General features: G+C 41.9%; 1 protein-coding gene across 1 annotated transcript in view; it reads right to left on the bottom strand.

The window, feature by feature from the left end:
* The window catches only part of Pgm5 (phosphoglucomutase 5), a 169,482-nt gene that overhangs the window by 35,995 nt on the left and 121,584 nt on the right, over window positions 1-11,903 (bottom strand). Inside the window, exons 8-9 of the mRNA XM_028764110.1 lie at window positions 9,796-9,931; window positions 5,210-5,393 (exon numbers count right to left, since the gene is read on the bottom strand). Coding sequence (XP_028619943.1) covers window positions 5,210-5,393; window positions 9,796-9,931 — 320 coding nt within the window. The remainder of the gene's footprint in view (window positions 1-5,209; window positions 5,394-9,795; window positions 9,932-11,903) is intronic.

Genomic DNA, 11,903 nt, shown 5'->3' with positions numbered 1-11,903 from the left:
CCCCCCCCTTTGCCTTCTTTCTCTCCCATCTAGTGATAGGGAGTGAACTTGGGGGTATAAAGAGTAGGGAGAAGAAGAACCCACAAAGTAGTAAAGACCAGCTACAGACATTAGCAAATGAAGATGTGTGGACAGAGGGGTATACTGTGGGACACACTGTGACATACTACAGCTTCTACAATGAGAGGTTTTCTACGCTTTTTGTTGTTGTTTGTTGTTGGTGGTGGTGTGTGTGTGTGTGTCTGTGTGTGTGTGTTTTATTTTGAGGTGGACATTTCAAGGGCAAAGGGTTGTTATGGAGGACAGGGAGATGAGTGGGACTGCGGTGCATGATGGGAAACTCAAAACAGTTTTTTTTTTTTAAATCAACAAGCCCCTTTGAGTCCAACAGAAAGAATGAAAGAATTATTTGGGGAAAATTAAACCAAACAATCCCTTAAATGCTCTCTCAATGAACCCATCTAGTAAAAGTAAATGATGAGAAGCTACTTAGATTTTCCTTATTAAATCCTAGCCATAAAATGTGGGTAAGTGAAACAGACTGTGTACATTCACTCATTTCTTGATTGGAATTATTGTCCATCCCCGTTTACTCTACATCACACTGGTACGGGGCCTGGGAGACCAAGGACTGAGGAATACCACCCCACACCTCACCCCTGTCACAGCAGTACTTCCTCCCCTCGCTCCTATGAGAATATGCAACCTTGCCTTTTGAATTTCCGTGACCATACAGAGACATCAGTGTTTCATCATGAGGTGCCTGTGATTGAAGACCACTTAGAGGCTCTTTAGAGTTTAGAAGATAGCCCTAAACCTACCAACTTTTGCAAGGAGAGGTTAATGCACTGCAACTGAACTCTCTAGAAGCAGAAGGAGGGCCTCCAACCTAACAAGAAACTATGATACCATTACTCTATTTTCATAGCAGCAACTAACAGGTAGGTAATTATAAAGAACTGACTATGTGTTTAGTGCTTAAAGGACAAATAGGAAAATCTCAGGGAAACCGGATACTGCTAAAAAGTACTTTTCCAACAGTTTTCAAGATGTCCTACTAAAAGGCATATTTAGCAAAGCAGATAGTCAAGTTGTTTTCATCTGCCATGACTACAGGGTTGCAGAACTGTTGAAGTAGAAAATTATAATTGCAGGTATCATAATTCCACATGAGATCGTCTATAATCAATCTCGTCAAGAAAGCTAACCAGCCATATAATTATATTCTATTGAAGAAAGACTCGAAGTTTGATGCAATGATCTCACTGGGCCAGCTTTTGCTTACTCTTCTGGGCAAGGCTTAAATGTCATCTCTCTCTGAAGAGCTTTCTAGATTCCTGCCCTACATTAGTTCCTCCAATATATATGCTCAACTAAGTTCTCAAAATAATGGTTGATAAGTTCTACAGTAATTACAAGTTCAGCCATAATGGTGGCAATATGCCGGCTCTCAGTGTCTGATCACCTTTCCCAACTGCCCTTCGTCCACAGGACCAAGACTGAAATTTCCTACTGTTAATCCTGGAAGAGTGTCATAGCTGTGGGCACTGAAAAGACAGGACCAAGGCTATAAATAGTCAGGACAAGGCAGTGATACGAGACTATCTTGGCACTAAAATGTTCCTTAGGATGTTGGTGGTAAAAGAGACAGAGTGTCTAGCACCAATGGATCCCTGGATATCTGCACAACACATTCAGCCTTGAAGCAGGATTCAGACCCCAGGGCTTGCCAAACTTCCCCACATCTTGCTGCAAGGCATCCATTGGGAATGTCTTAGACTTGTCAGTAATTTGGTCCAACTGCTCCCCTACTCACATTGTAACTATTGGCTTATCTTTCCCACTCAAATTTGAAGAAAGCAGCATTGGTTCCTCATGTAATTCAACTATACACGAGAATACACAGTGATAGGTTCCCCAAAAGAATATGGACTAATGGCAGTGGTACCAAGCCTTATTAAATTGCTATTTCTAAATGCAGTAGGTCTTTGGTTCAGCCAGAAGCTTAAAAGCAGTCGTAGTAAATCCTATGAAAGTTAGAAAGCCAAAATCAGGACAAAGGAGACCCTGGGAATTCAAGTTGGGGTGGAGTGCCTCGGGGCTTCCTTCTTGCTTCTGGCATGACTCTTGCAGGGTTGCAGGCAGGTCAGATTTCCCTGGACATTTCCAAGGCCATGGAGCAGGCCAGGGACTTATCACCACAACAGGATTTTAGGGTCAATTTGGTTGGCATGCAGAATGGCTTTTTTCCAGTTATCTGTTTCCTGACTCTGACCTCAAATTAAGGACAAAAAGAGAGACTAAGCTGCCTTAAAGAACCTTTCCCTTTCTGAATCAGAATGCATGTGTTGGTGGGGACAGGAGGGGGATGATGGAGGAGAGGGTACTGCAAGTTGAATCACTGAGAAACCAGAGGCCCTTTCAGATCTTCACATGACACCCTGGCACGTCTATCTTCTCTTTGCTTTTCCTATTATATGTGACTCATCAAGGCTCAGCTCTGGTTCTTTTTGTTTCCTTTGTTATAGTGTTGGGGGCCAAGGTAGTAAAATGTTCAACCTCTGGTACATCCCTGGTGCTCTCAAGGTTGTTTGGGTAAGTTAAGTTAATCACTTACTAGTATTCTTTTTGTGCCAGGAATTTACAGGTAGTATCTGATGTTCCTAGTGACTACACATGGTAGCCATTTATTATTCCTAGTTTTTCAGATGGACATCATAGGGAGAACAAATAAGATAATTCATCAAGAAGGTAAAAGATCACCTAACTGAATTGAAGGCCCACTCACTATGAGGAAATTTATGTACAGCTGCCTGTGAACAGCCACACCATGTTCATCACAGCCGAAAATAGAAACTGCACTGATAAGTGGAACCCAGCAACTGAAAAATGGAAAAGAAAACATGGCCATCCATGCAATGGAGCGTTACTCAGACATAAAAAGAATGAAGTATTGACACACTGAATAATATAGAAGGCCAGGGGAATAGATAACAAGTGAAAGCCAGCAGGCAAGTCACGTGTTGAGGAATTCCATGTGACTTGAGCACATGGGATTCCATTTAGAAGCAATGTTCAAAATAGGCAAATCCATAGAGTCAGAAGTAGGTCACTGGTTGCTAGGACCTGGATGCTGGAGGAATGTTGGAAGGGAGGTGACAGCTAAAATGACCAAGGTCTCATTATAGGCCATGAAAATGTCCTAAGATTTATTGAGGTGGTGGTGACTGCATTTGTTTGTCAATGCAAAAACCAATGACAGTTGCACTTTAAATGAGCAAATTATATAGTGTGTGGGCTATATGACCATAAAGCCATTATATATTTATATTTAGAAAACTGTACAATTACAATAAACCCAAATTATACATTTTGTATACAATCAATAAATATCTCCGTAGTGATTACGCCGAAGAACCTTATGACTATTTTGAAAGCATCCTAGCTCATTTAAACCCAACTATCTCATTGTGGTGTCTATTACTCAGAAAGTGTGCTGATTTTTTATAATATAACCTGAAGTGTCCCCCAGATTCAACTATCTTTGAGTTGCTGACAACCTATAGAGTTTCACAGCCCTGCTGTGCTGAGTCCCACCTATACAGCACCCAACAGAACAAACTGTCAAAAGAGTCACCTGATTAGCTGACAACACATGTTATAGCTCAGTATTAACTGGTCCCTCATCACCCACACTAAACCAAACCCAGGCCTGCTGAAATACTCCAGTGGGACTCAGAGCTACCCTTAAATGAAGATGTCACTCCCAGGGCCCTGAGATGTTGGAAAAAAGAAGACAATTTTTTTCCCTCTTTACAAGAAAATTCCCAAAAGCAGGTCCTAGCAACAATGATCTATTTATAGCTACATTAGTCCTCAGGTGGAACATGTATAGGAAGAAAAAATTTTAATACATTCCAGAGTTCAAATGAAATATAGTATCTAAATCCTGTTTTCTTGACTGTATTTACCTTTCTATGTGGACAATTAAGGACCAGTAGAATGAAGGACTGCCTGTTTTCATTTTTTATGCATGGGTGTTCTGCCTACATGTAAATCAGTGTATCATGTGTATGTATGGTGCCTCCAGAGGCCAGAAGAAGGCATCAGAGCCACTGGAACCAAAGCTTCAGAAGGTTGTGAGCTGCTGTGTGGGTGCCAGTGACTGAAGCCTGGTCCCCTTAGCAAGTGCTCTCAACTGCTGAGCCATCTCTCCATCCCAAAGAACTGATATTTTAGTGAAATTTTAGAAAAATGACTATAAAACTAAGCCAACTGGAAGTAGTATACCAAGAGAATAAAAAACGGATGCACCAGAGTTTGGAGTACACGCAATGCAAGACGCTTTCACAGCAAAGACAGCGGGGGGGGGGGGGGCATACTAGGACATTATGATAGCAGTAATTGCATTTCATCTAGTGACAATCACCTGCAGCGTCTGCCCATGATACTGTCTGCACATACAAAGAATGTATAAAAAGATAAGACCCTGGGGATTTGAGAACTGAAATCACTCTCGACATTATTCAGGTTGTATTACTCTGTCAATGTTAATGCCTGTGATGTGCTCCCAGAGGGGTCACGGCTTGTCATAACCAATAAATACATAAGATGGAGAGGAGAACTCATTGTAGAGACATCAACTTTTCTCACACGATCCACAAAGACAAGACCATAATGGAAGCTGCAGTTGGCTTCGCTACTTGCCTGAGATTAGCATTCACCCGTGCATCTTCTGCTTGAGATTTCTGGGCAAACTTTCCAGCTACTCCTTCCCTGCCAGGCACATTGAACTTATCTAAGCCCTCATGGTTCCTTGATGACATAAGGTAATAGAAAATGAAGCATCCCTACACTGGGAAATTTTAATGACAGATATTTTGCTCTAGGCACTTCTCTGAATTTATCACCAAGAATATCTACCACATGAAAGCACCTGTAGGTTGCTACCATTAAAAGAGGAAATGCTGGGCCTATTCCTCCTATTTGAGAGCTTAGCATCAGTTACCAGGTATAAGAAATAGGGAACAAAGTGGTCCAGGTTCTAATTCCATCCTCTGCCTGTAATGGGGTAACCTTTATTAAGGGCTTCTTCTGCTGCTGCTGTTCAAAGTGAAGAGCACGGAGAAGAGCACCCCTACATGCTTCTGCACAATTTGCCCACCAGCTTTGCCTGATCCACCTGTTTCAGTGACTCCCCTGCAAGTACCTGTTTCTTGGTCACAGTGCCATCCACGGGGTCGACATATTCAAAGCTGTCGGTCTTTGAAATACTGTAAATGTGGCTCCCCACAGCAAACTGCTGGCCGATGAAGGACTTGTCTGTAACCAGGGCCTCCAGGTCCCTCATGATGTAATACGTTGCCTTGGGCTCCAGTCCCTCGTAGTCAAATCTGGTGGGGGAGAGCAGGACACAGGAAAACAAAACCCAATCAGAGGATGGGCGTTTGGGTGGGTCCCTCATGGATCTGATTCCAGGAGATACAGAAAAGCACACTTAATAGGTCTTGCTTTCTTCTCAAAGCCTTTCTGATGCAGTCTCCTCATGGCAGCCTTATAAAAGTCAAATTATTTGCTCCCTTTGACTTTGCTCTGCTTCACATCTGCCCCACCCCCAGGACTCAGTAAGTATTTAATGAGGTTTAGCTTCAAGTTTAAGTAGCTGTTGAAAAGAAGCTAATAAGACATCTATAAAATTGATGCCACAAGGTGAGAGAACATCTCTTTCCTATCCACCGAAGATAATTAACTAAAAGAATCTGTAGGCTATCTCAGAGACAAGCTGTGGCTCTTTAGAGTCTAGCCTGAATCAGGAACCCACATGCTAGGTGAAGAAATGTCACAGAAGGTTCTGACCAAAAGCTTAGTTAGGTCTGATGCTCTAGCTTTATTCATAGTTTGATTTCTGTGAATGTGAGCATATCAGGTGTGTGTGTGTGTGTGTGTGTAGAGAGAGAGAGAGAGAGAGAGAGAGAGAGAGAGAGAGAGAGAGAGACAGTGAGTTGGATTGTGTTTGAAGCTATTCTAAGCTTTATGTATGTTCGTTTATTTGTTTGTTGTTGTTGTTGTTGTTGTTAGTAGTGGTGACTTTTTTCTTTTTTGGTTTTTTGAGACAGGGTTTCTCTGTGTAGTCCTGGCTGTCCTGGAACTCACTCTGTAGACCAGGCTGGCCTCAAACTCAGAAATCCGCCTGCCTCTGCCTCCCAAGTGCTGGGATTAAAGTTATGCACCACCACTGCCTGGCTGTTTATTTGTTAAGTAGTAGTTGAGCAAATTAAAGATTTAAAGATTGACCAATATATTTAAGATATTATTTATGATGGCATTGGTACTGAGACAGACAGATTGATCAATGGAATAGAATTGAAGGCACACAAATAAAACCAAACACTTATGGACACTTGATCTTTGACACAGAAGCAAAAAAATATACAATGGAAAAAAAGAAAGCATCTTCAATAAATGGTGCTGATCTAACAGGCAGTCGGTTTGTAGTAAAATGAAAATAGATCCATATTTGTTACCTTGCACAAAGCTCAAGTCTAAGTGGATCAAGGACCTCAACATAAAACCAGATACACTGAATCTAATAGAAGAGAAGGTAGGAAAGAGCCTCGAACTCATTGGCACGAGATTCGGGGAGGGGAATTTCTGAAACAGAACTCCAATGGCTCAGGCTCTAAGATCAAGAGCTGATAAATGGGACCTCATGAATTTGCATCACCCCTTGGTTCTCGTGCTGACACCTGACCTGCTCCCGCCACCTTGTCCTTGCTGACAGTCCTCTCCTTCACGTCTGTCTTAGGCTTCTTTGTGCCTGGTACACTCAAAGAGCTGCCTTGTCCTGTTCTTTCAGTCTCCCCTGAAAGTGCCATTCCTGAGCGTGCATCCATTCACCTGGGTAGCTTGCCTTTCTCTCCTTGCCTGTCTCCACGGCACATTTTCTTTTGCATTGTCTTGTGGCTCCCCACTCTTGTTCCTCTGTTTGCTTACTTCTAGTCTGCCTTTGCCCACCCTTCAGAATGAGAGTCTCAGAAGCACAGATCCTAGCTCTCCCATTCTCCACTGTTTCCGGAGCTATGTGAGCATCCTGGGATGAGGAAGCAATGAGGGAGGGAGGGGGACAAAAAGAGGGAGAAAAGGGAACTGAGCACACTATAAAAATCTCTGGAGAACTTGAAAGAAATGTCACAATTGTTCATTCAAAAAAGTCTTCCTAGCCACAAGCTATTTGAATTGAATAGTAGGTTTGGGGTGGTAATCAGAAGAAAAAAAAAAGATTGAAATTATTCTTGGCTTGTTTATTTTGGAGTTTGAAATATGATGAGGCATACCACATAGCTGGCACAACGCCAGGCACCAGAGCTTTAAAAAACCATCTGCTCATTGGTTTGTTTGGCTTTCCCTCCCCCCCCCTTAGTCACTAATATAAAGTAATTGTCTCTCCAAACATCACATATTTGTCTCCAATTCCAACTGGCACACCATGGCAGGGATGGGTATTTGAAAATGGAGCTGGAGGAGGGGCAGCTGAGCCCAAATGGCTTTAGTAGGACTTCACCTCGGAGCTTTTTGCCTCATAGAGAACATTCAGAATGAGCTGAAAAATGGGAACTCTGAATATTTGGTACAACTTTTATCAAGTTGAGAGTTTTAAAGATGGTCAATAAACATCAGAACACTTGCCAAAATAGAGACATGGAACGACACTATATCCTCTTCTTTCTCCTACACCAAGTATTTCTTCCTCAGCTTTGGAAACAAGATAACAGGAAAATCTTTATAACACTGTCAGCAAATGTGTTTAGACATGGGATTCCCATTAGAGATAACTGCTCTAGGAGGGGAAAGACCCATATGAGAGCTAGGCCTAGTGGTGTGTACTTGAATTTCCAACACTTAGGGAGACTCAGGGAAAAGAATTAAATATGAATTCAAGGCTAGCTTAGCTCTATGGTAAGATTAAAATAAAATTATACACACACACACACACACACACACACACACCATATATAATATGGTCTTCCTCATCAGTAAGTGTTCTCATGCATCAAACTATTGCCTCAAAATCTTTCCTGTCTTATCCATCTTCCTGCCTCTTTCTGCTTGCCTTGATATATATATATGATTTCGTCCCTGACAAGAAAACTGTGACCTAGAAAATAAATTATTTCAAAGCCTCTTCCCTCTGACTTGCTATTTGCTGGAACTGCAGGAGATATTTGCCTTTTGCTGTACCTGTTCCCTACTCCCTTCTTCTTAATCTCTGTGATCCTGTTAGACAGAAATTTGAAGTACAGTTCAATGTCTTGTAAGAAGTCAAATCTCCATTGCATAGTATTCTCTAATATGGTATTGTTATGAAAAGAGCAATTAGCATTACAAGCTCTTGGCCACAAAACATGAAGTATATTATAAATATACTTATTATTACACTGTTTCTTCAAAACACTGGTAGGAACCTAGATCGACATCCCACAAATTATGAAGAGCACATCTCTGACTTAGAGTAATCTCTCTGCTAGCTGGCAAGCACAGTGCATTTTTATCAGGTCGGAATCTTTGTAAGATCTTAATACAACAGAAGAATTTCTCATGTCAACTAGTCTTTGAATATAAATTAAACAAATATATAGATAAAATCCCCCAAGAATCAGAGGTGTGTGGCTCATGTTAGAAATATTCATGAGCAAGACAAGATTCTACCTTAGAATTTCTGTTTTATGACTCAATAAATAACGTGCTGGTTTATTTATTGTCACATTCCTAGTCATTGTAACTAGCCAGGCATCGAAGCTATTATGACTGTTGTCTGGATTTCCCAGAACATTGCAGTCCCTTAGAGTTTAATAAGCACCATCACCGTCTTCCTTATTCTCTGGTATTTATCTAAGTAAATCACTTCTCAAAAGAAGAAACAATCACCATATAAGGGAAACGTCTAGCGCTCTTTGCCCCTCAAGCCCTTGAAATTCAACTGAACACTCAAAGCTGATAACGACACACAAGCAAAGCAGAATGAGCCACAATCTCTGCTTTAACACATGGAGTCTGAGGCTACCCCACACATAGTTGCCCATAGTCAACAATTTTTCTATACCCCCTTTCCCCTACGCATAGCTTGGCATGAGACACATACCTGGCATCTGGTACACATAGCTAGGTAGCAAAACCTGGAAGGTTTCTGCTCTTTCTTCCTTTGCCAACAGGAAATGGGTAGATCACCTATCCTGAGTTCTGGCCCACCATTCTTTCGTCTGCCTCCTTCAGAGGTACTATTTTCTTCTCTGTGTCTCTTTTCTTAAGTGTAAGCTTCTAGCAAAAATCTGGGGCTTCTGAACTATATGAGTAATACAAAGAGCCCCAGATCAGCCATGTTAGAATCTTTCTAATATGTGGAAATTAAACCAGGTTGTAAAACGATTCCAAAGCCACCAAACTGTGGACTTCTGTATCTCCTCATTCCATAAAAAGATGGATTTGGGACAAACAAAAAAATATGTCTGCTTTGACTACAGGACTCACAGCTCCTGTGGCTCCACAATTTGATACCCTCTTGGTGTGACCACTCTTTGCCTTATACTTTCTATGAAAAGATTAGAGAGGGTTGTCTCCAGGGCAAGTACAATCTGTTCCTTAGTAGCCTTGACACACTCTCAAACAGCCAGCCCTAGCCTTCCAGTCCCTCAGATGCTTCTAAAAGATGCTTTCTCCTCAAATTCTAGCCCACTGATTTTAGAAAACATCCCTAAGTGTAGCTCTCAAGACTTATGCAGAGAGCCTGACCCTTCTCACCTGCAGTAGTAGTGGCGGCCATATTTGGCCCAATGATCTCTAACAATTTCCTCCACGCTCTGTTTCCGGGCAGCAATAATGGACAGCCAGACCAAGACAGCCCAGAGGCCATCTTTCTCTCGGAGGTGATCAGACCCTAAGGCAGAAAGAGAGATTCTGTTGAAGGTTCTCTCCTATGGAAAAGCAAAGGGAACAACACCATTTAGCTACTTGGAGATATATTGAAATGGCTGTATATGTTGACCCACTATGCAGACTTGGTATGTTATAATATAGTTGGCTTTTTTCCTTTAAAATATGCAACTGAAATTCAAAGAATAGCAAAAAAACACAATAAAAATACTAACAGTTTTTGAAAGAGTTGAAGACCCAAAATGATACAATGTTACCATTTACTCATCATTTTATTTAATAAATATTTGACAACTCCTATAATCATCTAAGCATTTTCATACCTCCTGGGAATAGAGGAGGAAGGAAGGAAGTTCTTTACTCACAGTCTGAATTCAAGTATATGGGGGCAAGCAAGAGCAAAACAGACAGAAGAATATGACACAGGAAATAGGGACAGATGCTTTGAAGAAATTAGAGTAGATGCTGGCATTAGCAGGCAGCAATAAAGGTAGTGGTTTGCCCCAAAGACACATCTTCCTGTAACCTATATGTAGAGGAAATAGTCCTTGCAGGTGTGATTAAGTCGGGGGTCTTGAAATAAGGTCATCCTGGACTTAGGTGGGTCCTAAGTCCAATAACGGTATTCTTATAACCAAAGACATGGAAAAGGAGAAATAGAGCCCCAGGCTGCATAGATGCAGCACCTGGAATTATACTGCTGTGACCTTAGAAGTATACAGAGGCACCTGAAACTGAAGAAACAAGAAGTGATTCTGCCCCCATAGTCCTCAGTGATTAACACAGCCCGACAGCACCTTCATGTTGGATGGATGCCTAGAGTCTGGGACTGAGAGAATACATTTCCGCCATTCAAACCACCCAGCTTGTGCTGAACGGTTATGGCAACCCTAGAGACCAATGCAGTTGTGAAGGTTAGGCTCAATGAGTTGCTCACACCTGAGAATGAGACATCAGGATGCAGAAATGCACACAGACATCTGGAGAAGAAGGCATCCAAGCCGAAGGAGAGCAAGTCCACAGTCCCATAGGCAGGGATGACTTAGAGGCTAAGCGGGGAAGCATTTCTCATACAAATAACACATGCAGCCCAAGGGGAAGTCCACTGTGCCACATGTGCCCAGAAGCTTGTGCTGCAGATATATTTAACATCTGTCTCTTGATCAGGTTTCACTGAAGCAGACAAAGCCTTGAATTGAAAGGAAGGTGCTATAGTGTGAGAAAAAAACATGAGGAAGGCTTTGAAGTGAGAATCCCAACAAGCCTCTGCTGCTTGCCAGGTGTGAAGCATCATTTAGAAGTTACTAATCGGCCGGGCAGTGGTGGCTACACAGAGAAACCCTGTCTCAAAAACCACACACACACACAAAAAAAAGAAGTTACTAATCTTTCCTAGCCTCAATTCCTCATCTATAATATGATACTATCACCAAACTTCTGATCCCATAACAATCTGATTGAGTTCAAAGAGCAGACTCTAGGGTGGTGGTGCATGCCTGTATTCCCAGCTACTCAGTAGGCTGAGACAGCATGGGAAGTTCAAAGTCAGCCTGGACAACATAGTAAGGCCCTGTCTTTTAAAAGGCAGCGGAGGGAGGGAGGAACATCCTAGAGACCGGTTTTGTATGTTCAATTCCTTACCCCCTCACTTCTCTTTGCTATACTTGTATAGAATACAGTAATAGTAACAGCCTCTTCTATATGGCTCTTTCTGGGATTAGTCAACTAAATATCCATAAGAATTTGGAAGTGACTGAGATGTCACAGTGGTTGTGGCTGAGGGTAATTCTCATAAGGTGCCTATAATGCTGATTCCTCAATACCTGCTTTAAAGCACATCATTCTGTTATTAACATGAGCCTCTTTCTTCTTCTTCTTCTTCTTCTTCTTCTTCTTCTTCTTCTTCTTCTTCTTCTTCTTCTTCTTCTTCTTCTCCTTCTCCTTCTCCTTCTCCTTCTCCTTCTCCTTCTCCTTCT

The sequence above is a fragment of the Grammomys surdaster genome, unplaced genomic scaffold (assembly GCF_004785775.1).
Source record: "Grammomys surdaster isolate TR1022 unplaced genomic scaffold, NIH_TR_1.0 141, whole genome shotgun sequence".
In the NCBI taxonomy this organism is placed as follows: Eukaryota; Metazoa; Chordata; class Mammalia; order Rodentia; family Muridae; genus Grammomys; species Grammomys surdaster.
This window is presented reverse-complemented; position numbering and strand designations above follow the sequence as displayed.